Consider the following 27,077-nt stretch of genomic DNA (forward strand, 5'->3'; position numbering starts at 1 on the left):
TTCGATGAAAGCATAAATTCAACTTTAATTAGCTTTGGAGAAAGTGCCCAAGGAAAGTGTCCAATGAAAAAAGTCAATAATTTGGTTAAGTTCTGTTGTATTTCGTAGGTAGATAATACGCGTAGATTAATTTTATATATATATATTGATAACTGTTGCAATTTGAGAATAAGATCAATGAGTAGACACCACAATAAGAGTCAAAATTATGTGTGATTAATCTTCATTAGCTTTGGAAACTAATTTCTCTTTTCCTTCCGTTTTGGCATTCTCGTTTTGCTCGGTTAAGCACCATTCCTAGACAATAAGTACACTAAAATCGCTTTAACTAAAGTCGCGATTGGTGAGGATAATGGGCGCTGCAAGGCTCCAGCCATAGATGAAGACGCCCAGCCAGCTGGAGATGATCTTAACCCACATGGAAGCCTCGTTGCCATTGAAGAGCTCAATATCCGAGTTGGGTCTGCGGGGATAAAAAATAAGTTAGATTGATAAATAAGTGTTTAATGCTCATCAGATAGTATCTATAACTCATGACTCCTATGGTTAGTAAATCAGGTCATTGAAAAGTTTATTTTCATTTAGTCAAAGATCAAACCGCGAATTCTTTAGAACAAGACTTTTTCTTTTTTTTTTAATGTATCTTAAATTAGTTATACCTTTCAACTTATGATCTGCATAAGCTCATCTGATTTGTATTTAACCAATGAGATCATAGCTTTTGTATGAGTTTTAATTTATAATTTATGGAAGTCGTGAGCTATGCTTTAAAAACTCCAATCGATCAGGGCTCTAATCGATACCTATATGTTTTTAAGTACCAAATAAGATTGTGCCACTTACTTGTACCAGTTGGTCAGAGTCATCATAACGTAGAGCGATGCGCAGACGAATACCACGTGGAACATGGACCAGGAATAGGTGACGCCCTCGGTTTCGTTATCCGTGCTCGCCTTTCCTTTGGCATCCGTGCCTGCCTCTGTGTCTGATAGAGCTTCTGTTAAAACTACATTAATCAGAGTGCAAAGAGGAACGCCGATGGCCATATTTTTCACACAGTTTCAAATACCAAGTAACCGAGTGGATTAGTTGGGTTAGTCGGAAAATAAATCAAGAAAATAAAGCGACAACAGCAAACTAGTGTTAATATAAATAGTATTAGCTTGGGGTTTTTTTGTACAGCAAGAAAAATGATAAGTGAGTGGGGCGATCGAATATGCGTGATGGAAACTGTGGAATTGTGGAAATGGCTGCGAATGCGGACGGAGCACCAGGAATGGAAACGAGAAAAACCTACCACGCTTCTCGCTGCTATCCTGGGTGATCTTCGAAACCTCCACCGCTGAACTGATGCAGTTGTAGAGGATGCACAGGAGCCACACAACCAGTCCAATGATGTTGGTGGTGTCGAATGTAACCCGGGAGTTGTGGGTGGGCGGAGCCACAGTGGTGGTGGCATTGCCGAAACCCTCCATCATGCCAAACATTCCAGGATTGCATTCTTTTTCTATGGATTCATAATATAAATTAGAAATTTTCTACACATTTTACAGCAGTTTTCCTACCCGGATTGTTGGCCACTGCGGACCAGGTCAGATAAACCGTGTATAAGGTAACCAAAGAGCTCTGCAATAATCCAGAATGGGGCAAACGATCCTGCACAGCTGGCAAAATCGAAATAACGCTGATCATCAAACAAAGGATCAGATTAATGGAGATAAAGAACTTGTTGATGCCGCAGCCAGTACTCTAAAAAAAAACCAGAAGAGTTAAAAACCAAACAAATAAGCATGACAATCTCCACTCACAGTGGTAAAGTAGATATAAAGCAGTGTAATCCCAGTCAGCGATAAGATATAGCCCAAGAGAGTGACCCCTGCCAGGGCATAATAATAACCACGACTGCTTTCAGCGCTCTCTAAAAAACAAAAGTGGTTAATTAGCATGATGAATCATTACAAATCTGCCAAAAACATGACTTACCTATCCAGTTCTCCGCCAGCGAATGTGCGAAATCCACAATGATCACCAGCTGAACGAGTATGAAGGCCAGGCCACCTATAAGACCCACCCACATCATGGCAGGACCAAAGGATCCATCCGGTATGAAGATGGCACCGATGGCAGCTCCAAAGCAGATCAGGAATTTCAGGGGCCAAAAGTTGTTCTGGATATGGGATCGCGGATCCCTGGAGCTCTTCACCCCCAGCATAATGAGTGACATTAAAGCGAAAAAGCAGGCCATTCCGAAGCAAATCCTGTACACAGCCATATAGCCCAGGGCATATTCGCAGTCGACCTGCAGAGATCCACCCGAAAAAGTGTCAAGTGTCTTGGAGCTGTACGTGGATGTCGAGTTGATGCAGAACGGAAGCTTCTTCAACGTGTCCTGCAATCCCGGAGACAGGGCAATGGCCCCCAAGACAGTGCCCACCAGCAGGATGAAGGCGTACATGAAGCGCGAAGAGGAGGCGTTGGTGCAACTGGGACAGGCTGAGCAGCACATGCTGGCTGCAGTGCCTCCGCAGCACATGGCACACTGGAAATGTGATAAATAAAACATATTTAGTACATAGATCACCATATTAACAACCGATACATTGAAAACTCCACCCCCTCAATAGTCTTTCAACAACTCTTCCAATCCCTAAAATCCACATACCCGAACCACAACTTTATTTACACCGATGGATCGAAGGCAGAAGACAACATCGCGTATAGTGTTACCGATGAAAATAATGTAATCAAAACAGGCCTACTACCTGCCTATTCTACAGTCCTTTCCAGCGAAATAATAGCCATCTACAAAGCTGCACAAATCTGTATTAAAAAAAGAGGCAAGCACGCCATATGTTCAGACTCACTTTCCTCCATCACCTCCATCGCAAACCCTAACAACAATTCCTACTACCCCACCACTATCCGTAACCTACTTTCCAAACACTTTCCCAAAATAACATTAATATGGATACCAAGCCATGTTGGCATCAAAGGAAATGAAACAGCGGACTCTGAAGCAAAAAAAGCAATCAGACAACCCCTCATATACACAGACAATTACAACTCCAGAGACATCACTCAGAACCTCAAAAAATCATTAAAACACAGACACACAGAATTATTAAACAAAACCTCGACATGGTACCAATACATATCTAAATTATCACCACCTAACTTCCCACATAACTTCCCCGAACTTAATAGGAGACAACAAATCGTAATCACCCGCTTGCGACTTGGCCACACAAAGATGACAAACGCACACTATATTGACCGTTCAATACCGAACACATGCCCACTGTGCAACAACGCTCTTCTAGACGTTAACCATATCCTTTCCCTTTGCCCTTCTCTCTCGACACAACGATCCTCATCATTCCCCAATCTAAACCCAACCCAGGCCTTAGCCAATCCCACCAAAGTTAATTCCCTAATGATCCTCACTTTCTTAGAAAAATCAAATATAATCTACACAATATAAACTATTCCTAAGGTATATAAGTTCATCAGAAAATGTATATATATATATAAAACCATAAGTAGAATAATAATATAAAATAAATAATTAAATAATGCTAGTATAAAATACTAAACCACCCTCAGAGCTGAAGGCCTCTTGCAGCTATAGCTCTAACCACAATTTTTGTTAACTCCTAGTTTTAACTATTAGTTAGCATTGTATAAATAAATAAATAAACATTGAAAATATATTGAGGAACCTATTAATTGGATGATTTTTTGTAGTCCTTCAAACCTAACTAACATTCACTCCTGATTTATTTACTTATCTCCTAATCTTAATATTATGCGTTAAGATGAATCATATTTTATTGTGAAAAACACAATTATTTCTAGCGCTGAAACTCAAAATAATCAGCATCTGAAAACTGCAAAAGTACAAGAATCGCCCTTGAACATTAGATAACCATTATAGCATTTAGAAAGCTATTAAATGGTATATAGCGAATAAAAACTTAAGTTCATAAAACCATATGGCTGCCTTTATTGATTTGTAACCAAGGAAGCAAAATTACAAATCAAATTTACCCCGTTGAAGGCAATAAATTTACTTACCTGAGCGGCCGAGCAAAGGCCCAAAACAGCTCCCATTGTCGTTCAGATGTAGTTATGTTTTCACTTTAGTCAAATTGCGTTTTTATTAAATTAAACAAATCTTTGTTTGTGAAAATATAAGCTAGGGGTGGACTACCCACTCTTGATAAGTTTATCGAATATTGTAAGTGCGCGGCACTGGGAATAATATCGAATAGAACCTTACATCTTTAATGTAGAACATCAAAATGAAAAAATTCTTGCAAAATAACGACAGATTTAAAATAAGATTTAAGTCTAAAAAGAAGCATTCCTAATAAACAGTGTTGGGGTGTACCCCAAATACTTGTACCTATGTACGTACTTAGATAAGAATTTATGATACCTTGTATTTTACCTAAGTAAAAGAATTTGAGAATTCCTGTTACCTTTGCTAGGCAAAGATTTAAAAACTGGCTTTGTTGGGTATTTATTGGTACCACGCCATTTAATTTTGCATTATTTTTTGCCAATATGCTTATAAATATGATATAATTTTACTACAACTTGAAAAAAAGGTAATTCCACCGCATGCGCAAGATATGTTTCTTTTTACTTGTGCCTACAACCAGACTTATTAATATATATTATAATTTATCTACAGCATCGTAAAAATAAATAAAATTATAAAAAAAAAATTTTTATTTTACCTTTGTTGTCCCTTTTACATTACCTAGATACTTCTTAAATGGTATGGTTTAACTTTAAGTTTACAGTTTGTAAATAATACTAATAATAATTAGTAAAGTCATATCTGCAATTCTAGATACATAGTGAAGAACTAGTATTTTACAAATCTAAATATAACATTAAAATCAGGAAAACGAAGTTAAATCCATCCATAACCATCGATAATAAAAACACCGACTCTTCGAAAACATCGATGGCATCGATAACGCTAATCGATTGAATCGACTAGGTCGTGTAAAAAGATCGAGTGCAACGAAGTGCCACCACCAAGGCCAGGTCGCCTCCGCAACGCTTAGTCCGCTCTCATTTCAAATTTTCAAACTCCCGAGAGCGGTTGGAAAGGAAAGCGGCTCCTGAATCCATCCGAAAACGAATCGAATCGCATCCAGTCAAGATCCTGCATTTGCCGTGGTACTGAAAACACCGAATTCGAGTCAAAGCGCAGTGGTGGTTTTCTCTCTCTCTTTCTCTCGCGTGTGTGTATGTGTGCGAGTGGCAGGAAAAGTGCGAAGCCGAAATCTGTTTAGCTGAAAGAAAGCGCAACTTCAATTAGCAAGCAAAAGTTGTAAAAGAAAAGCCAAAGCAAAAAAAAACAAGAAAAATGGCAAGCGAAGTGGCCCAAATACCCGCCGAGGAAACGCCCGCAGTGGCGGCGTCGGAAAAGCCAGAAGAGCCGGAAAAACCCGCAGTGGAAAAAGTGGAGATTGCCGAGGATAAGAAGGACGAGGCAGGTAAACAGCAGCAGGATAGCGAGGAGCCCAAGAAGGACGAGGCCGGAAAGCAGCAGCAGGATAACGAGGAACCCAAAAAGGAGGAGGCGGCGGCAAAATCGGAAGTGGCTACCAAATCGGAAGCCCCACCCGCCCAGAAGTTCAATGTGCACAAGACCAACTTCGAAAAGGACATTATCTATCTGTACCAGTTTTCGCGCACCCCGCTGCTGCCCTCTTTATCGCCGTATTGCTTGAAGGTGGAGACCTGGCTGCGTCTTGTGGGCCTGAAATACGAGGTAAGTTGAGAAAACTTAGTAAAATCATATAAAAACCTTATAAACCCTTTTTCACAATCTTGAAAACCTTCAGAAAACCTATTTAAACATAATGATAACTCCAGTAAACCCTGGAAAACCTAAGTAGAACCCCAAGAAAACCCAGGAAAATCCAAAAAGAAACCCAGATATCCCAGATTTTCAAGACATTTTTGCGGTACAGATTTTTTCCCAGCTCCTGCAGGAGAGGGAAAGAGGAAGAGCCAGAGAGAGCGAGAGAGCCAGCGCCGCCATCATGGTGTGCTAAGCCTGTTCGTGTGTGTGTGACCTGCCCTGCCCCGTAACTGAAAAAGGGATACATTTAGCCTGCCCTCTCTTTCCCGCCGCCATGTGTGTGTGAACCTGTAGCCTGGTCCTGGGTGTGTGTGTGCACAGCGTATACATAAAATTTGTGTGTGCGCCGACGCTGCGTCGCTGCTTTATGCTCCACTCTGTCCCCCTCACCATAAACTCCCCCCTCGCAAAAGTCGTGCTTCAAATTTTGCACTTGCCGACTCTCTCCTTTTGTCTCGCTCACTCTCTCACCGTCTGCTCTTTGTCTTTTGTTGCTGCACTGTTTTTTATTTCACTTTTCTTTCGACTTCTTTTTGCACTGAAAGAAATGTTGTTATGATATGATGAAATCGGAGTCTGTGTAGAAACCATTTAACGAATTTGAATCTTTTGAATAAGGCGGACAAAACTCTTTTGTATCATATTTAATCCTTCTATTAGTTCATCTGCGGGTAACGGAATACACTAACAAAAAATGCAGAATGTAAATACTTCCATTTGAAACCAATATGTTTTTGTCTGTGTACAGTAGTAGCAGCAGCAGCAACAGCAGCAGCTTGTAATTGCTTTTAATAAAAATTGATGCAGTTTAAGATGGTCTCAGAAATAGCTGTCTCCCTCTCCTCCTCGTCCTCCTTTTCCCTTTCCTTTTCTTATCCGTTAAGTAGCTGTAATAGTGTGGGAGGGAGAGGCAGACAAACAACTGTCAACGACTTCCAATGGTGCCTTCCATTTTAGTTTGTTTTTTTTTTTATTCTTCACTTTTTAAAGCGCGCGATGCGGTTTGCATATTTTTCATATTTTTATAGGAGAGGAAAAACTTGTACATATGGCTGGGGGAGAGGGAGAAATGGGTGCGGTCACCCGCACAAAACTGGCGACGCAATTGCTGTTTAATCTTATTAATTACATTGGTTAATGAAAAACGAGCCCCTTGTGAGGAATGTTAATTGATGCCTTTCCAGATGCCGATAAGCAATCGCCCCCATATGTTGCATTCCACAAAGGCAATTATGATTGACAGTCCGTCAGTTGGCCCGCAGCTGGAAATTACTTTCCATTTCCATTTATCCCATTTCCACTGATAAGAAGGCAGCCCAAAAACACAAAATAAAAAAGAAAGAGTTCAACAAACTGGAGACCTTTGACATTTCTGGTTTGTTGTTGCAGCGCATTAATCATAAAAAAGGGAGGGTGACTGTAAATGCAACTGACTAAGCCAGTTTTGCCCCCGCTCGTTTTGCTTTTTATACCCCCCGCTGCTCGGCTGCATTTTTTCTTTTCCTCCTTTGTATACACATTCATCAGTGTAAACAAGAGCAGAAGTTGTTTCTTTATTGATGATAAACCAAATGCATTTTTTTTCACACCACATTGAAGGCGGCGCCCATTAATAAACACAACAACAACAACGCATAAGTTTCGCTTTTGAGGCGGTGGCCCGCATTGCTGGCATTCCTGAGTGTCGCGCTAGTAGATTGTGCAATTAATTTACATTTTCTCTGCCATATGCATACGAGCACAAACTGATTAAAATTCAAATGGAAATGCTGGCGCGCCATTTCATTTGTGCAATATTGCCAGCCTTCAATTTAAAGGTATTCTGGCAACGCTGCTGTCTCTCCTGCTGCAACTGTACATGTGCGAATGTGTGCGTCTGTTTGAGAGGAAATGGAGTCTTTTCTTTTTTTGTCGTTTTTGTTGTTTTACGTATTTCAAGCTGAAGCTGCCTTTGTTTTAATTAATAAACCGCATATTTGCATTAAAACAACACACAGTGACGGCCTTTGTTGTTGCTTACTCGCTCCAGTGCAATTCTCCCGCTCTCGCTCTCAATGGAACGTTTGTGCAAGGGTGTGGATACACACACACACACACAGACTGCATAATTGCATTGCTGTTGCTTCTTCTTGCCTGATTTTTTACACTGCCAGAAAATTGAGGGGGAGCCATTGCCTTAATTGGCACAATGATTTAATAAAAATATAAATGTTTGCATTGTGCGTGGGCACTAGAAGCAGAATAAGAAGATGTATCTGAAGAAGAGGAAGCAGCAGACAGGCTGCCTTTTTTTGTGGATCATTGGAATTGAAAAATACGGACTCCACCCTTTTTGAAGAGCGTTGCGATGCGATGCTGCCGCTGGAAAGCGAAATGAAAATCTCTCTGTTCTCTCTTTTCCTTGCTCTCTCGTTCTCTGACGGACAACCACACCCTGCCTCTCCCTTTTTTGGCAGAGGGCGCGAAAGCATAAAATATGCCAACGGCCCGGCTCACTTTTTGTTATGGCCGTTGTTTCTAATTAGAAATTATTATGTAGATTTTGTGCAGCCAAGCTGAAAACGAAAAGGTTCAAACCGGACACCCGCCTATAACTGTCACATAGCTAACGGTAACGCTTTGTGCGGACGTGTGTACACACTGGAAGGCATTGGAATATGTCAAAATGTTCGAATAGCGGGCAATTGGAACGCCGTTTCCCTCCCGCTGTGCGTCTGTTATAGGGGTGTTGGTTTTTGGGTGGGTTTTCTGTTTTCGAGTCCGGGTTTTGGGTTTTTGGGTTCCTGGGAGGTACAGCTAGCTTTCCGTGTAGTGGTTGGTTTTTCAGCATCTGCTTGGCATACATAGGAAATGCCCAAATACACACGCAAACAAACGATTGCCGGCTAGATGTATGTCATGAGCGCCACCTAGCGGCCGGTTTCTTGCGGGGGAGTGGACTACATTTCGCATTAGTCATGGCTGTAAAAAAAAAAAAAAAACTTCCTGGTTCCATATGGACATCTCATATTTATGAGTATCCTTAACATACGGATAGTTTCGGAAATAGTTTATTGCTTTTAATTTTCATGTAACTGATTTGGGAAACTAATTGGAAACTTCTTTCATATGCTAAGGGAAAATGTAAGATAGGCAGTGCAGTTTTATGAGATGGTGAAACTATGTACATATACTTTTTTTTGGGTATTAGGTAGTATTTATCTATTAATCAGTTCCAAAGCAATACTTAATACTGGGAATAACAATATTTTACAAGATACATTACTTGTATAATGAAACATTATTCAGATAATAAGACTCATAAACAACACCCTAACACTCGTCTGGTTTATTATTATACTTCAAATCCCAAACTGATAAAACACAATTAGAAGTCGCCTGAATATAGAAATACGGATTTAATGATCAAGTATTATTTGTTTCACTGCATGATGTGGAATGTTGCCCACAGATAAAGGGTGGGGTTAACAATCGCCCACTCCCCCACATTCCTCGCACGATTACTCATCCCACGCAATGAAAAAAACAATAAAATGTATCTTCGTGTTCTTTCCCTTTACAGAATGTCGATCATAAGATGCGTTTCCGCTCCAAGAAGGGTCAACTGCCGTTCATTGAGCTGAACGGTGAGGAAATCGCCGATTCGGCCATTATCATCAAGGAACTGTCGTCCAAGTACGAAAAGAATCTGGACTCGGGTCTCACCGCCGAGCAGAGGAATGTCTCGTACGCCACGATTGCCATGCTGGAGAACCATCTCATCTGGATCATTTTCTATTGGCGCGCCAAGTATCCGGACAATGTGCTCAAGGGCTACAAGGTCAACTTGCAGCATGCCCTCGGCCTGCGGCTGCCCAACTCGATTCTGAACTTCTTCTTTAAGATCACCTTTGGTCGCAAGGTAACTGGATAGTTTGAGATATGGCGGTCATGTTCATGGTCCACGATTTTCACTTTCCCGAATTTGTTTGATTTTGATTAGAACATTCATTGGAACATTGCATACTTTTGGTCATTATTGTAATTAGTTATACAGAGGTTATTTTACTTACAATCATGGTCAGCATTATCTATCTATAACTCTCTTTGTTTAAAAGTAACTTTGTTTTTGGTGTCTAACTAAGAATTAATATTTTGGTATACATTTTTATATTTAATTGTACATTTTATAAATACCCGTTTGCCTATTAATCTAATCCGTAATATAGGGTTTTTATTCAAAAGTGTATTGGTTGCAACTAATAACTTACAGATTGATTGATATTAAGAAAAAAGTTATAAATAGTTTTCTCATGAAAAAATAGAGTGGAAATCTTTAAAACAGTGTTCATTGAAACCTAACAAAGTAAGTGAAAGTGAAAACCGGAAAATGCCTGCTCGACAAGTAGAGAAATGTTTAACTTTAGAAGTAGCTGTTGTAGTTGGTTTCGAATATTTCAAAACGCCAGCAGCTGAGCCTCGAGTAGTTCCCGAAACCGAAGATATCCGCGATTTGTTTAGATTAAAAATGTAATCGAAAACCGAATAGGTTCCTGAGTTGGCTGGCGTTTCGGATTAGACGGGGATGGATGGGTAGTGTAAATAAACAATACTTGAAAATTGAAACTAAGGAAGCGGTGGCGTATTATATTGCACCTAACAGAACAAAAAAAAAAAAGAAAACAACTCCAAACACCACCACCATCCCCACACATAGTTTATCCCGAAAACTCCGTTGGCATAAACAATAAATCCCTGGCGTGATGGAATTGTTTATATCTCGATCGGTTCTCACATAACCAAACCAAAACCCAAACGGGAAATTGAAAGGAAAACAATCGTTATTTTACCACTAACTCTTGCATGGTTTTTCTCTTTTTTCTTTTTCGTTCTTTTTTGCATACTACTTTGGTTTTGAACATCTAACTGTGTAATGCGTATTGCCCCCCGATCCCAAATAACTCACATCACAACTCAACTACCTCCAACACCCCGATTCCGTAACGTATGCTTGTGCATCCCCCGTAACCCCCATCCGTAACTGCTGTACGGCAAAACAACTATTCAACACAACAAGTGGTTCCAGGGCACGAAGAAGCTGAAGGCGCATGGCATCGGCGTCCACAGCGCCGAGGAGATCGAGGAGTTCGGCAAGAACGACCTGAAGGTGCTCAGCGAGATGCTCGACTGCAAGCCGTTCTTCTTCGGCGACGAGCCCACCACCCTCGATGTGGTGGCCTTCGCGGTCCTCTCGCAGCTTCACTATCTGTCCAAGGACATTGCGTATCCGCTGCGCGACTACATGACCGAGAAGTGCCCCAACTTGATTGGCCACGTTTCGCGCATGAAGGACAAGTGCTTCCCCGACTGGGACGAGATCTGCACGAAGCTGGACCTCAATGCGCACATTCCCAAGCCAGAGTAAGTTGTCATGGTTCGAAATCTCTTTTGGAATCTGGAATCTATTTTTCTAATTAAATATCAACATAATTTCAGGCCCGAGACCAAGGAAGGCAAGGAGGGCGGCGAGCAGGAGAAATCAAACGAACAAGAGGGCCCTGAGGGCGACAAGATCGAGAAGGAGTTGGAGAAGGACAAGGTGAGGTCAAACTCCTAAATCTCAGTTGGTGTTTTACGTCGAATGAACTAGAGTTATTTGCAAATTAAAATTCAATTTATAAACTAATGTGTTATATGTTTAAATTTAAAACCAAATGATTTTAAACTCACAATATTCACAAAATTTGTTAAATTAAGAATTAGTACTATAACAAATTAAATTTAAAAGTTTTGTTTTGTTGTAAAAAAAAAACTTTTGATAGCCAGCATATTGTCCATTTTTGTTTATTTAAAGTTGAAGTCTCAAACTCCCGTTAAAGAAATAAAATTGGCAACTTTTGTTTCGACGAAGAAAGCCCGTCTAGTCCTTAATCTAACATTTTTTTTTGTGTATATTAACCTATGACCTTAATCTTTTTCAGTCAAACGAGAAGGAGTCGACCGAGGAGAACAAAGAGAAGGAGGAAACAAAGTAAATTCGCCGTTAGTTATATGCGTACATATATCTAGTATATGTGTATGATCGAAGGAAACAAAAACACCCACATACACACACATTATATATATATACATACGTAGTACGATACTATATAGTAAGGCCCTATATAGCTAGGCGCTGCGCTCTCATATATAAGCATTCAGACATCAGAAAACCACTCGAAAAACATAAAAAAAAAAAACATTAAGAAAACACCCATTTACAAACCTAGGACAACTGTAAAGCAAAAGCAGGCAAAAACCATCAGCAAGAGAACGATCCACTAAGTAATGAGAAAAACAAAAAAAAGCATATACAATAACGTAACGTAAAAACTTTGGACATCTTTTTTTATATATTTACACGACGACGTTTGTATTACAAGAACAAGAAACAAAAAGCAAAAAATTTAAGAAAACGCAAAAAAAACCGTAAAAACCATTTAGTATAAAATTATAAAAGTTTATACGTATAAATATTAAGAAGATGAATGAAAGCGATGAGAGCGGGGGGAGAAATTATAAAAAATTAGTTAAAGAACTCGAATAAAACAAAGAACAAGTGAGCAAAACGTGAGTAAAAAGAGTGAAGCCAGATAGGAGGAAAAGTTAGGAAGGTGTAGTACAGCATACAATACGCATTAATCATTAGTTTTCATTCAAAAGCGATCTATATAATACACTCATCCACACTCACACTCACTCTCACAGACACTCTCACACACACACACATATAGCATATGCAGCAACAATTGCAACTCGAAGGTATTGTTTACTCTTCCAAAATTGATTAAGCTTAAAGTAAAGAAAAGATCCGCAACCAGTACGATAGAAGGATATGATATGATATGACATATATAGTGATGGTTAGTAGGGATGGCATGCAATGGGAATGAGAATGAAAATGGTTTAGGAACGATATAACGGAATGACGGCAATTAAGTTTATTTTTTATATATATATGATTGCAAATAGTAATTTTGATTCTCGTGTGCAAATAATTAAACAAAGCGGATAAAATTTATTACTTATAATTATATATATAAAACCTTATATACGCCCATTATGCATAAAGATGTGTATAAAAAAAAAACAAAAGAAAACAAAACAAACAACAAAACGTAAAAACTGTATGTTGGTTCTTTTATTATATTATATTATATTTTATTTCTATAAATATTATTGTAATTGTACTGTGTATTATGATTTTGCCAACCAAAATCCCCATTCGTATGAGATGCTCAGAGCGTTGATCCATCGATGTTTTCACCCACATACACATAATAATAATAATAATCAGAACAATTCGAACCAAAAATAATACTCGGCCATCCATACGAACAAAATTTACCTTTTAATTTGTACGAATTTGTAACTACTTATGTATATTCTCTTTTGGTACGTCCACTGAAACAAAATTATGTACACCACAATTATTTTTTCTACTGTCTTGTGTTTTATACGATTTAATTTAATGATATTGATTATGCAAATATATATATAAATATAAACATAATTTCTACTGTAATTAAAAACGCTGCTGACAACAAAAACGAACGACAAACTCATATAAAACACAACAAACATCTAAGGAGAAAAAGGAGCGAAAGAGCTGGGAGAATTCTCCGCGGGGAGGTCACTGTCTTTCCCTCTCGTTCTCCTACGCTTTCTCCACTTTCTCCCTTATCCAGTCGGCCTCCCAATCATTCACGGATTCCTCGGTGTTTATTGTTTTCCTTTTTTTTTTTTTAACTTCTCATAAAAAAACAAAAACGAATCATCATCAGCCACAGATGGAGAATGAATGAAATCTTTTAATAGGGTAAAACTCACACAAACTAAGAAATAAAAAAATAAAAACGAAAACAAATACAGAACCCATTGAGGCGCGACAGAAGCAGTGAAAACAATTTAGGGGAAGGTCAAGAAAAGAAAAAAAAAAGAAGCAGGAGAAGACGAGCGGGCGATCGATCGATCCACGAAGAAAATCTCTATAACGATACGATTTGTAGACTACGCAAGTATTTTTATGTATTAAAGGTTATGTTGTAAGTTTTTATCACAATATTTGTATTGTAGCTCAGTGTTTTATATGATTATATAAAATGGATAAAGAAAAACAAAAATGAAAATGAAAACGAAAACGATAAACCGAAAAGAAACCGAAACCATAAAAGCGTAAAAAGCAGAAAAGCAAAACCCGGACAGAAAGAAAAATTATTGTATTACATACATCTTATATATAATAAATATGCTTCTTAATAAAAAAAAAACAAAACAAAACAAAACAAAGCCCTGAATGCGCCCAACTGATTTACGACGGAGGCTTACACGACGGACACGCACTGTCCCGATAAAGAAGTCGCATCGGTCGACTTTAAGCCGGGGTGGCTTTACTTGCCCGGGAAACAGAAGAAAAATTTAATTATGACACCCGAGTTATCTTTCGACGTACACCCCTGATAACTCTAATTCAAGTTTGCTTATTCATATCTAAACAGTCATAGTAGCCCTCGGTTATATTTATTTATTTCGCCCGATAGCAACGCCCATCTGAGAAGCCCCAGCCCCATCCCCCCGAAATTATTTTGTGCGGTCACTGTTTTCGTGGTCAACAATCAGGCTAGATGAATCAGTTTGGGGCACTTTTAATTGATATGATTTTTTCCAATTATAATTGATCTCAGTTAAGAAGTTAACCAAAGCTGGCAATTCAATTAGGCGAACTGAAGAAAGCACAAAAAGCAAACAGTACTGAACTTTCCTTCTCAGCTCAAGGTCACAAAGGAGACCCGAATAGTAAATATTTATACAGGCCCTATATATACATATATATTTGCACCCAGATATGCCAATCAAATTGACATTCAATTCAATCTGACCCAATATTACGGTGACGCGGGCGATAATCGATATTTGACCTAGGGCAATAAAATTTCCACCTCCCCCATTTTACTAGAGTTGGAAGTTGTCTAATCAACATTTAATTTGATGTTCGATTCGAACGCTTCGAAGCCATCAAACAGCAAACAAATGGCAGGGGGATTTTGGGGGCTCTAACTCGTCGTCGACTAATCAAGGCAAACACATCGAAGAATACCAGAAGCACACCCTCCCCATTTGCCCCTCTGTTTCTGTCAGCGACATTTCTGGCAATTTATTGAAGACGAATTCCAATCAGAGCAAATCATGCGAATATGGCAAACGGAATTTATTACGCCAAGCGTGCAGGGCACGTAAAAAATAAAAGGTAAGTGTGATATCGTTTGGATCCATCTCTCCAACCCGCAGTTACAGTTGGGGTCAAAGTGGTAGCATTTGTTATTTTATTCGTTTCGGAAATATGACGTTAAGCGATGCTTTTAATTCAGAGATTTTCATGTTCATATTACTTTCTACATCAATTTCTTTAACTTTTTATTAAGAACTCCACATGTTTTATTATATCTGGAATATAGGTAAATATCGAAACTTGAAATATGGGATTTTAAATATTATAGGCATTTAATAAGAAACACATTTTATTGTTAGAAAACTCAAAAAAATATTACTCGATCTAGATATGCCAAAGAAACAATAGTTTTCAAAATTATCCTTCGCTAATTTGGCTATAATTTAAGCTTAATTAGTATGTGGCCCCTAACTACATATATATATATTTTTTAACCAGCCACTAATATTTTGTTCTCATCTGTATACACCTATCGCTCTGACAACACAGTCATCCAGGGAAAGCGTATAACGGTAACGTTCCATTTGTCCTTTGTGGCGAAATTTTTTTTCCAGCTGCCAGATGGAAAGGGCCCCTCTGCTGGAGGGAGAGGGCGACAGTATTGGCGTGCACATTGCATGCGGCGACAGGTGGGTGGAAGGGAGAGGGCTGGAGGGGGCTGTGCAAAGAGATAGATAAGTAATTCCATGGAGCATGCAGCGCGGTTGGATGTCGATTCAGAATTTGGAGGCTCCCAGCATTGAATTGGTGTTAAGCACGAACCGAACGAAATGGAAATGGAAATGAGAGAACGAGACTGAGAATGAAAATCAGCAGTTGTCATTGTCATTGGAATTGGTTGTGCAAATGGGGGGGGGTGAGGAGTGGGCGGTCCCAAAGGCAAAAAGGGAGATGAAAGACACGCCATCGAAAGGAGAGTCCACCTGGGTTCATCCAGTTGCCGTTGTTCACTGCAACTGCTCGGTTCGGATTCGCTCCTGCTCTTTTAACAGTTATTCCGAGGGAGTATATCCGGGATTTCCCCGCTTATCCAAAAGGGCCTTCGTGTGGTTTACATGTAACTATAACAAACCGATCGTGTCGAAATCAAGTGCATTAAAATATAATGGTTGAACGCAATTAGAGCACCGTATCGGTATCTCACTAATTGTGGAAGCTATCCGATCGTGCTGAAATGTAGTGGATCGGTGTGATATAGAGGTCTAACGTTAGGTTGTACCAAATAGAAATTCGTAAATAAGTAATTGCGAAAACCATTGCGTGTTAATAAAAGTCGAATAAGCTTGTAAACTTTTTCGAATTAAATATCAGTTTCATTAAGTTCGATTTAATTAATATTTGAAATGTAATAATAAATTAACATCTACGCGGGGAACAAATTTAAATTTGGTACAAAACACAAAGACTATAATGTTAGGTTTGGCAAACTCATCGTGCTGAATAATTCTAGATCGAAGATAGGGCTTTTAATTATAGTGGATCGATTTAAATCGTTATAGTCTGAAAATTGTCGAGTAACCATAATTTTATATAAACACATCCTCATTTAAGAGAAATGGACTGTTTTGATAACCATCATCATGAAAAAATATTGTTTTTAGATAAAATTACAAAAGTATATCAGGAAAAATCTACATTGTCTAAGATAATATTATATATATATTATAAGATCGCTTAAAAATTAACATTGAACTGGCCTATGATAAAATTAAAGCTAACCTAAACAATCGTAATAAAATTATAGATGGAGATACCAAGCTATCTCACAACATTAGTTACCATCTACTGATTTGTCTAACATTCTAAGCATTCGCCATGTCCAATCAACTATTTTTCCTGAGCTTGGCGGACATCTTCTCGGTGTATCCGGCCATTTTCAAGGAGCAAAGCAAGAAGCTGAAGAAGACCAAGCAGATTTACTTGCCCAGCGATGAAGAGTGGCAGGACAAGATGTACTACATGCTATTGGAGATCCAGCGCCACGTGAACGAATCGTCCGATGAAACCCTATCCCTACACGACATCAATAAGAAGGAAAAACCTTTGTTTGATCCGCTGCGCATCACCAAGATCCTGTCGCCCGGGGTTAGTCCCAATGGACGACGTAGCAGGATCCTGAAATACTGCCATTCCACTACGGTCAAGGTCAAATTGAAGGCTGGCGCACGTTGGACATTGCCAACCATCGCAAATGCCGCCAAACTTCTGCGCAAACCACCGATTCTGGTGGATTTTCAAAATGAGCATGAGATGCGATTGGCCTTTTCCTTGATCTACGATGTTTTTAGATGTGGGTTCTTAAGATTGGCATGGTTTTTTATAGGCAACTAAACTGTTTGTTTTGTACCTTTTAGATAAGGTTGTTATGTCGAATGCTTTGAATGATGTCAGCTTCTTTGAACAACACAAAGAGGTGGGTAAAGTTAGTTTTATAAAAGTAACTTTTTTAAGGGTTGATTTAAAGTTGGTTAGTGTTTTACCTTTCTTTAGTACAAAAACGACGAACAAAGGATTTGGTTAATGCTCTTCGAACTCTACGATCGTCAGTTTAAAGGACGTAACTCCGAGGAGAAGGATCTCCAAGCGAGTCTTTACAAGGAGTCGGAAGTGACAGGTGGGTGGATATCACTTATTTAAATATGATATTATTTATAATCCACCAATTTCGTGAACAGATCACGCTGATGTTCTCTGGCAACATCGAATTCGTCTGGCAGCTTCAATTTCCCGGATGAGAATTCGGGTAGGAGCTCTTAAACTTTCCCAACTGCTGCCCATTCACCTTCAGAATGAGAAAGTGGCTATCGCAGCTGCCAATCCCGTTGTCACCGGTTGGATTAATCCCTTTTTAGTAAAGTGAGTGAATTCAAGTTTGAGTAAGTTAATAGAAAAGTATAAATACTTTTACACATTTGATTCTTTAGAAACAAAGAAGAGGCAGATAAGATCCTTACCGAAATGGGCTTTACTGTACACGGACCGGACGATGAGGAACAACTTTTGGTGCAGCACTGTAAGTGGGACAACATCTGTCCTCTGGTCATATCCTGTATTCCCAGGGACCGCAGTGAGTTCACCAAATCCGTGCTGATGACTAAGCATTACTTTATCATGCAAGTAAGTCTTTTAAAAAATTGTTATCTCTATTTTATTTTATTTTTATTTAACAAAATAATGGTAATAAAAATATCACAGATTATTTAAAAAGTTTTAAAGATATCCCTTTTAAAGTATAAAAGTACATTATTATCGAAAAATCAAACTTGGACATTGTTGGCCTTAATCAAAGAACTACTTTCATCAAAAATATTTATTTTTACAAGACCATAATGCTTTGAGATATGTGTATAAATGGAGCTTAAATAACGTAATCTACCAAGGTTTTTCATAAAAAAAATGTACGTACTATTTTAAACAAATTTACCTATTTATTAATTAGAAATAGAAACAGTCAATAAATTAAACGCTTTTTTTCCGGTTACAACTTTTAGTAATGAACTGAAAGTGTCGATCAAAATTTTAAATATAGCAGGCGTGCACGTTTGATTTTTCATCAGAAAAAAAACACGAAGTCAGATTGTAAATACATTTTCGGAAAGTCAACACTGCGAATGATCAATAAACATTGAAACCAAATATCACCGCCAGTAAACTTGTTTTCGTCTTGTAATTTAATACTTGAAATTTGGAGAATGTTTACCTTTGTTTTTTGGGCTGCAGAAGGTCCAATGCACTTTTGAAATGTTTACAAATATTGATCTACTTTCAGGACAAAAACTTTACTTTTGGTCCGGCTATTATGTCCAAGTTAATGGATTACTTCCAATTGGACGGCGATATATTGCAGACGCACATAGGTTCCCCCCGATCCACCGCGTATTTGGCAGCGCTTTTTTACTCCGTCAACCGGGTGAACAACTTCTATGTTTATGGAGCCGGGGCCAATCTGAAGGAGTACCGACGCTATATGGAACTAATAGGGGTTAATAATATCCGACTGTTTGGCGATGCATTTACCTCCTTTCCCATGGAATCGAATCGTTTCAGGACGGTTGTGGGCATTTTCGCAACGCCCCCAAACTCGTTTAGTGCCATTTCGGATCCCATCGATTTGATTTGTTCGCGTGGCGGAGATTTGAGTATGCTGGAGGTGCTCACGGAATCGGAGGTCAGCGATGAAGGTCGTCAGCGGGTGGCCATGATCCTCGAGGAGCAGCTGCTGACCCTCACCATGTCGATGTCGCGACCCCAAGTCCAATTTGTCCTCTATCAAACGCACTCCATTGTGGGCACTGAAAACGAGGATATGGTGCAGCATGTCGTGGAGTTGATTAACAAACTGGCCTTGGAGAAACATCGCAATGCCTACAAGGAGCAGAAGCGACTGGAGGCCATTGCTGAAGCGGAGGCAGCCAATATTCCGGCGGCTGCAATGAGCAAGGATTCGCCCCGGAAGAAGGATAAGCCCTCCACGCAACCGGAACCGCCTGCATCAGGAACACCGTCGTCGACGGCGCCTCCATTGCCCAGAGTGGATAGCATTGATCTGATTGTGACGCCCGATATCGATGAATTTGTGCAGGACACAGTCCCCGATATATGCATCAATCAGGATAATTGCATCAAGCAGCAGACTACGGGTAGCTACTTATCCCTGGTACGTCGAAAAACCCTGACTCATCTGAATGAGAAGTATCTGATTCGTCGAGCCGAGCAGCGGGGACTCTTTGGCAAGCCCGAAAAGGATTCCAAGGATAAGTCCAGACCCAAGACCGTGAAGCTCCAGGAGCAGCAGTCGGAACCAGCTCCGCAGGACATGGGCTATGATCCTCGGAACTCTGGCCAGCGATCCAGTGCCCAGCAAATTGTGAGTACAGAAATTTCGCCAAAAAATATACCCCTGACCGTTAAACACAGAACAAAAGGCTGTTAGACTTTACACTTTATTGTTAACAAAAACAAATTTGAAGGTGGGTGGGTGATTGTTGTTAAAATGGGGGGGAAATTGTGGGAGGCTGAGTCTGAGGTTGAGGTGTGGGGCTATGTACACTCGGGTCTTATGAGCTAATAATTAACATGTCCATACTGTCTGCGGATTGATCATCATCGATAGACACGCGATCGATGTCATCATTATTGAATTTCATTTTGATCGGCATCATTATCTTGTTTATCGACAAGATCATTTCTATTAGCTCTTCAACGTTTTAAAATACTACATATTATGTCATATACTTGTGGTTACTATATGTTTAATTATATTAAATAATATTGTTATAATTTTTGTACCTCTTTCTAACTTCATATTATTAAGTTGTTATTTTTTTTCCAGCTGTATGTATGCACACTTTCTATAACTTGAATGCCTTCACTTTCTATTATTTGTATTATCTTCATCTATATTCACATCATTTGTATTATTTGCATGTGCAATCTTATACATTATCATTCATGGAGGTATTTAATTTGTTGCATTGTTATTTATAATATTAACATTTGTGTTATTTATATATTTGAATATTCACATCATTATCATATACCGATATATTTTAATGTTTATCTGGAAGTACAGAAGATCAGCTCCATCTCGTTGCACATTACTTTAATCTATATTCACATCCTATAATTTTCGGTGACACCACACCATCATCATCATCATTATCATCATCATCATCAGCATTAGAGGGTGAGGTTTTAGGGTAATTAGCATGAGGTGGCAAGCACTTTGCCTTGGCTTAGTCACAGGCTTCAAAGGGATTAGGTCATGCTCGATCTGCTTATCTCATTGGATCGCTCATAGTTGGGAAATTGGGAGATCGTACATCCATATATCCGTATATCCGTATATCCGTATCATCATTACTTCTTCCAAGCACTGGCCGATGAGGTCTTCGCATAGTTCTGGCTCTTCTGCTGCTGGTAGTTCTGTTTTATATCCGCTTTCTTGCCACTCGAGTAGTTGGAGGCCATGCCGGAACCACTGTTGCTGCTGCCATTGTAGCTGAAGCTGGACTTGAAGGTGGGATTGCCGATGCTCTTGAACATGGGATGGCTTTTGCCGGCGCCCACCGGCGGTGCCGACTGATTGTAGTAGTAGCTCTTGCAGTTGGAGCTCTGGTGCTGCAACTGCTGCTGCTGCTGGTGCCCCTTGTCGGAGGACATTTGGCGGGCGTAGGAGGAGAGGCCCAGGCCAACGGCACCCATGCCCACGCCCAGTCCGACGGTGCCCACGCCCACTCCGCCCATGCCCACGCCGTAGGACTGCTGCTTGTGGCTGGTTGAGAAGGTGGCCCCCTGGCTATCGCTGGCCAGCGATCCGCTCTGCGTGTAGAACTGCTGCTGCACCTCCACTATATAGCGATAGGCCTCCTCCATGCTCTTCGGATTTCTGCGCAGGATCATCGAGTGCGTCGGCTCGGGCAGATGATCCCGGAAAACCTGCAGTGTAATCCTCTCTATATCCTCGAGTCCATATAAAGTATCGTTGTGCGTCAACTTTCGATTGATCAGTCTGTGCTTCAGCTTGGCCATCTTTTGGTAATACAGCTCTATATTGGAGTCCACCACAGCGCTGCGTATCTTGTGTATCAGTGAATAGCTGGACTCCCTTTCCGCATAGTTGTACAGCAGTTGATCCTTGAGTTTTAGCCAGGATTCGGCTTTCAGGAGGTGGCCATTTCCCGCTCCATTGCCATTGCCATTGCCCACCGGAGCGCTCATTTGACGCGTGAAAACCGCTTCTCTGGCTCGATCCGTGCACTTATTTTTAATGTGTCCTATTAGCTGGGCTTTGTAGTAGTCGTCGAAACTATTTATGGCCGGCATTAGGGCCTCGATTTTCTGCAGAAACTGGGGCAGCTTGCCGGGATCACTGCCATCGAAATTCTCCACCAGCTTTAGCCGGCTCAGGACCTGATTGTATTTGTTCACAAACTCGGGATCCATTGTGGTAATAAGCCCAGTTCTTCACCGCAGCGTTATGCTATAGCTTTACCGTTATTACCGATCGATGCGTTCGCAGCGACGTTTCGGGCGCGACTGCTTTCAAAATTCGAAATCGCCGCCGAACAGCAACTGCGGCAAGCGCCGTGCGCGCGTCAATAATTGTTGTGTATGGAAAAACAGATTTTAGATTCTTACAAATGTATAAATTAACATTCATTAACATGAATTTTACTTGCAAGACCCTCTCCGATCCAATCCGACAATGACAACGGAACGGTTGCGAATTCGAAATCGACACGAACCGTGGTCGAACCGACTGGACTGAACTGAACTGAGCGGATCCGAACCCGAACAGACATCAACTGCCAGAATAAAACAGAACGGAACACAGCGCCCGCCATTCATTGTGGTGGGAGTTGTGGTACCCCATATATGTGGAATCAGATGGGGTATACTACGCTATCTTATGTGGTATGACACGGACAAAGAAAAGCCACAGAGCTTGCAATTCTTAAAGCAATTTTCCCTTAAATACGAAAAGCTTCACTTCAATCATGACTTCAATCCACTATCTATCTCTTGCAATGCAGAAGTAATTATGGATGAAAACATTTTTTAAGCACATGAATTATAGATTACCCCATTGCAAAAATAACAAAATTAAGTATAGTTTTTTTAAGAATTATAGAAGTGCGTCATGTATAGACAAAATTGTATTAATCCTATTCTACTTTTGGAACATTTAAGTTATAGCTTAGAGAAAGGATCCTTAAAAGAAAAATAAATTTATCCAGTATTTTAAAATCGTTCTAATTAACGTCTAACATAGTAGATAGCAAAGTTATGAAGGTTCTTAGTTATTTACAAGATTATTTTTATCTGAATTCTTACATTTTTATTAAGTTTCCTTGTTGCTGTAAAACAGGAATACGATTTTCGTAGCATACATTGTTGATGCATTCTTTTTTTTCTGAATAAGAGATTATACAATTTTAAAGTTAACAATTAAAATTTGTATACAGTAAAATATTAATTTAACTTTTAGATACCAACAATTCTTAGGTATACTTTCGTTCTTAAAAGTCATTGCATACTTTTTGGCGAATTAGTCAGGAATGATATTAGAAAAGCTAAATCACTTATTGACCACATGAAATTTGGTATGTAGATGGATGTTTAACTTAACAATTCTAGTGTTCATGGTCATACAATGGGTATCTGAATGCCGTAACCCTTTGCTCTATTGCTGCTATTTGTTTACTGTTGTTGTGCTGTATGCCCGGCGCTGAATCATAGGCACACACAAGCACGGCGACACCCTGCGACCGATCGTGCTTAGATATAGCCGGGCAGATAGAGAAGGAGATAGTGCCAAGCCAACGGACACGGGCCCACGAAAACCCCGTAGCACGCACATACCCCTAATACAACATCAAACGCAACAACGAATTTCATGAAAAAGCGCGCACAAATCGCTTTAAACGAAGCGTTAGATTTGTTTGTTTTGTCGTTCGTTCGCCGTTTTTGTTGCCGTGTTAATTGTCAGAGGGCAAATGGCGAAAACAATAAATAAATAAATAGAGAAAGTGCATGCGAGGATAAAGAAAAAACAAGCTTTATCGACAGGCAGTCAAATTGCACATGCACCCCTTTAAATATTACACATACGCACTGATTGACAACGAAAAAATGCGACTTTTCGACTCTATTCACATGCAAATTGCTCCAAAGAGCAATTGCATTCAAGGTCCTTTCATAATTTCAGATTTTTTCGAAGAATCTAATTGTGCTGCTCACGCTGCACCCTGCACTCGATTGCTCATCGCTTGATCTGCACTCAATCGACCCCAGCAGCATCTAATTCAGCTCGATTGCCTCCAATCTTGACACGTACACTTAAAAAAAAATGTTTACAGGAATTTTTTAATCAATTGATTAATCAGGACTTGCAAATAATTGTTGAAATAACAATTTCTGTTTACCAAAGTTTGTTTGATTTTTAACATAATTTATTAATATTCAAGCACCTTTGCTTTGGTTGCTCTATGAATCATTTTACTTTTCATATTTATTAAATGACTCTTCATATTGAAGTTGCTAATTTTACAATCATGAATTCGGTAAATAACAAACAGATCTATAAACAATTAGTGTGTACTTTTTAAGAAAGTTTTAAAAAATATGCCATGAAAAGAGTTTATGTTAAAAATAAAATCTGTTAACAACAAATTGGCTTAACTTATTAACCAATTAACCAGTGAAGTGTTTTTTAGAGAAAATTCTATCACAGGAAAGGGAAGTTTGAAAATAGAAGTTTGTCTAATAAGTTCGATGATAATAATAAGATATTTTAATAACTTTGATAGTAAGGCAATACGTAATTTCTCGCGGTGGAGCGGTACTCATACCGACGCACACCTTTATTAGAGCTGGCACAGCCCGGTGGTTGCCAGCGCCTAACCCTGCACCGCCCCCTGAGCCCATTGAATGGGTCGCCGCTTTTAAGGTCTGCTGCGCCGGCGTGCGCGGTTCAACTAATTAGCAACAATTTCTGAGCGTTAGCGGCTTGTAAAACTGTTTAATAATAGCAAAAACTTGTCGGCGTGTAGTCATCGCCGAGGACAAATCACAAAGAAGCCGAGTGGGAGTGAGAGAGAGAGAGAGAGAGATACAAGGAAGGGGGGGTCGAGAGATTAAGGGGTTGGGGGGACGGGTTCCATTGGGGTGCTAATTTAAATCGCGTCTCTAAACTGATAAGCGGATTTAATTGCTATCAACTTCGAGTTGGATGACTTCGCTTTAGCCTGTCACTTTTGCTCACTGCGAAAACAATCCGCACCGCCTTGCAACTGTAATTTTTATAGTTATTATTATGTAGACAACAAAAGCGACTTGCTTGCCGCATTGATAAGCAGGTTCAGGGACACCCTTCCCCCCAGCCACTCACTCAACCACCCAATCCAGCCCAGTCCCACCCAACCGATTCCCAATCCACCACTTGGAAATATCAGAACTGTTTTGGAGTTTTCCGACCCTAAGATAACGTTTACTTGCCGGAAAGGTGATTAATCATATAGATATTGTCGATCTATATTATCATTTCATTCACAACTGTTAGTTAAATTTAAATGATAACGTTTTTAGCAAACTTTCAGATATGGCTCTATTTGTACACTCCTCAAAAACAAATATTTATTTGAATTTTATTTAAAAATAAATAAACAAACTCATAAATCATGAGTTTATTAATGCTATAAAAATATCCAATCGTGATAATTTAATAACCCTTTTTATAATGCCAAGTCTTGGTTTTTAATTACTGCTCAAAAGATAAATTTTTTATAACATTTGATAGAGTTCAAAGATATTTGGGGACTCTAAAAAATTAATTTTTCCTCTATAATCAAAGAAGAACGTTAAATAAAGATCCACTTTGAGTAACTATATGAGTATCTATATTCTGTTGTTATGCTCCAGTTAAGCAATACCATAACCCTTTTATTTAAATGCAAAAGTAACGCGCTAAAACGAATAATTCTACCAAATTTGGTAGCGAGAGCCAGGTGTCTAAATTAAAAACAATATAGTACCGAGTGTACACAAAGTTATCGGCCATAATTCAAATTAAGCCCCGCTCGATTCGAATCATTTGCAAGCCAAATTTGGCGCGAATTCTTCGCAAACATTTTGCGCATATTAATTGTGTTCACAAAATGTGTTCAATTGTTTGGAAAACTAATTACGTGCGCGCGCTATTCTATTTTATTTTATTTATATACATATTTCTATATTTTTCGCAGCTCCAGCGTCTGCAGCGATCGACGAGCGCCAGCGCGATCCGTTCGCACCTGACCAAGGTATCATCGACATACCGCCGCCCCATCGCCTTCAACTTTATTCGGCGCGAGTGCAAGCGCTTCTACGTTTTGCCCGTCTACATGGTGAGTGTGTGTATTTTCCCTTCAGTCATCGGGTGGTTTAGGGTCCCATAATATTTACAGCCCCAAACCCCAATCCCAATTCCAGTCCCAACACTCCCACACTACTAAAAACCACCCACTGGCAATCCCCATTTCAGCACAGCACCAAGCAGAGCATTCGATTATGGTGGCAATACGCGTACAAATGCGTCACGCCCTCCGCCTCAGCCGATGCGGTCTGGAATCCGAATCTGAAATTTCGACTACACTGCAGTCGCCAGCTGCGCATCCGCAAATTGAGACGTGGTCCGTGGTCCAGGAGGCAGCCACTTCAATTGCATATCAATGACATCAAGCTGTTGTGCCAGGTGCGCAGGCGAAGCAAATGAATGGCATTGTCAATATAGCCCTAAGAGGTCTAGACTCTAGACGAAATTCCACTTTAAATTCCAGCTGGCATTGTTTATTTGAATTCCACAGAAAATTCTGGTCGAAATTCAAACTTTTAAATCTTCCCGCCTCTCGAAAGGCATTGCCATACGCTCGGACTTTATCGATAAGTTAGTGTTGAGTAAGGAAAACTTTGAAATAATATAAAATGCTCTTTTCAGTACTTGATAATTCAAATAATATTACAATAAATCAAATTTACGCAGATGTGTGCTAGTCTTTATTTAATTTAAGTATTAGATTAATTTTCAATTATAAATTAAATATAAATCCAATAATTTTTGGAATACTTTTATATTGTTCGAACGTATATTACAATTTTGAATTTGAATTTTTATCTCTTAATTAATCTTACATAGTTTTAAGAACAACAAAAAGATATGTCTTAAAATAAATATACGGATATTGTTTGTTTAACAATAGCTAGGAATTGCATGTAAAGAACATAATTTGCAATGTAGCACCCGAAATTAAAGATAAATAATATTTCTAACAAATTAAGGAACTCAATTTGAACGCAGTTAAAAAAAAACTAGAAACGGAATTTTAAAATTTATTCAATTTGATATTTAATATATTCATATTGTAGTTATATAAAATTGTCTAGTTCTGCAACCGAAATTAATTTTTT

General features: G+C 39.3%; 4 protein-coding genes across 11 annotated transcripts; 2 read left to right on the forward strand and 2 right to left on the reverse strand.

Annotated features, from left to right (window-relative positions):
- Positions 1-80: 80 nt before the first annotated feature.
- Positions 81-4,218, reverse strand: LOC108146418 (serine incorporator 1). Of its 3 annotated transcripts, none has more exons than XM_017272423.2 (7): positions 4,075-4,218; positions 1,984-2,539; positions 1,809-1,918; positions 1,566-1,749; positions 1,298-1,507; positions 844-985; positions 81-463 (listed from the first exon to the last, which is right to left on the reverse strand). In XM_017272423.2, the coding sequence occupies exons 1-7, from the start codon at positions 4,108-4,110 to the stop codon at positions 325-327; spliced, it is 1,377 nt and encodes a 458-aa protein (XP_017127912.1). In that variant the 5' UTR covers positions 4,111-4,218; the 3' UTR covers positions 81-324. The 3 variants fall into 3 exon arrangements, with proteins under 3 accessions (XP_017127912.1, XP_017127911.1, XP_017127910.1); XM_017272422.2 differs by having other exon boundaries at positions 844-997; XM_017272421.2 differs by having other exon boundaries at positions 844-1,006.
- Positions 4,219-5,082: 864 nt separating this feature from the next.
- On the forward strand, positions 5,083-13,452 carry LOC108146027 (failed axon connections). Of its 2 annotated transcripts, none has more exons than XM_017271813.2 (5): positions 5,083-5,791; positions 9,447-9,785; positions 10,941-11,284; positions 11,360-11,462; positions 11,845-13,452. In XM_017271813.2, the coding sequence occupies exons 1-5, from the start codon at positions 5,384-5,386 to the stop codon at positions 11,896-11,898; spliced, it is 1,248 nt and encodes a 415-aa protein (XP_017127302.1). In that variant the 5' UTR covers positions 5,083-5,383; the 3' UTR covers positions 11,899-13,452. The 2 variants fall into 2 exon arrangements, with proteins under 2 accessions (XP_017127302.1, XP_017127303.1); XM_017271814.2 differs by having other exon boundaries at positions 5,084-5,791; positions 10,950-11,284.
- LOC108146029 lies at positions 13,384-26,635 on the forward strand. 5 transcript variants are annotated; one of them, XM_041708409.1, is made up of 10 exons: positions 13,384-16,188; positions 16,939-17,421; positions 17,486-17,544; positions 17,622-17,745; positions 17,807-17,987; positions 18,056-18,248; positions 18,901-19,788; positions 19,849-19,998; positions 25,877-26,017; positions 26,155-26,634. In XM_041708409.1, the coding sequence occupies exons 1-10, from the start codon at positions 15,978-15,980 to the stop codon at positions 26,383-26,385; spliced, it is 2,661 nt and encodes an 886-aa protein (XP_041564343.1). In that variant the 5' UTR covers positions 13,384-15,977; the 3' UTR covers positions 26,386-26,634. The 5 variants fall into 5 exon arrangements, with proteins under 5 accessions (XP_041564343.1, XP_041564342.1, XP_041564341.1 ...); XM_041708408.1 differs by having other exon boundaries at positions 18,901-19,998; positions 26,160-26,635; XM_041708407.1 differs by having other exon boundaries at positions 18,901-19,998; positions 26,155-26,633.
- LOC108146030 lies at positions 20,056-22,427 on the reverse strand. The gene has a single exon (XM_017271821.2). The coding sequence runs from the start codon at positions 22,074-22,076 to the stop codon at positions 20,991-20,993; it is 1,086 nt and encodes a 361-aa protein (XP_017127310.1). The 5' UTR covers positions 22,077-22,427; the 3' UTR covers positions 20,056-20,990.
- Positions 26,636-27,077: the final 442 nt, after the last annotated feature.

Source organism: Drosophila elegans, unplaced genomic scaffold (assembly GCF_018152505.1).
Source record: "Drosophila elegans isolate 14027-0461.03 unplaced genomic scaffold, ASM1815250v1 contig_208, whole genome shotgun sequence".
Lineage (NCBI taxonomy): Eukaryota > Metazoa > Arthropoda > Insecta > Diptera > Drosophilidae > Drosophila > Drosophila elegans.

Excerpts from the sequence above, each read along its gene's own strand:
- LOC108146030 (XM_017271821.2), bottom strand. The coding sequence starts at position 22,076 with ATGGATCCCGAGTTTGTGAACAAATACAATCAGGTCCTGAGCCGGCTA.
- LOC108146027 (XM_017271813.2), top strand. The coding sequence starts at position 5,384 with ATGGCAAGCGAAGTGGCCCAAATACCCGCCGAGGAAACGCCCGCAGTG. Across the intron at positions 5,792-9,446 it reads TTGTGGGCCTGAAATACGAG|AATGTCGATCATAAGATGCG; the intron begins GTAAGTTGAGAA and ends TTCCCTTTACAG. Across the intron at positions 11,463-11,844 it reads AGGAGTTGGAGAAGGACAAG|TCAAACGAGAAGGAGTCGAC; the intron begins GTGAGGTCAAAC and ends AATCTTTTTCAG.
- LOC108146029 (XM_041708407.1), top strand. The coding sequence starts at position 15,978 with ATGGGGGGGGGTGAGGAGTGGGCGGTCCCAAAGGCAAAAAGGGAGATG. Across the intron at positions 17,545-17,621 it reads TCTTTGAACAACACAAAGAG|TACAAAAACGACGAACAAAG; the intron begins GTGGGTAAAGTT and ends ACCTTTCTTTAG. Across the intron at positions 18,249-18,900 it reads AGCATTACTTTATCATGCAA|GACAAAAACTTTACTTTTGG; the intron begins GTAAGTCTTTTA and ends ATCTACTTTCAG.
- LOC108146418 (XM_017272421.2), bottom strand. The coding sequence starts at position 4,110 with ATGGGAGCTGTTTTGGGCCTTTGCTCGGCCGCTCAG. Across the intron at positions 1,919-1,983 it reads GCTGGCGGAGAACTGGATAG|AGAGCGCTGAAAGCAGTCGT; the intron begins GTAAGTCATGTT and ends TTTGTTTTTTAG. Across the intron at positions 464-843 it reads ACTCTGACCAACTGGTACAA|ACCCAACTCGGATATTGAGC; the intron begins GTAAGTGGCACA and ends TTATCCCCGCAG.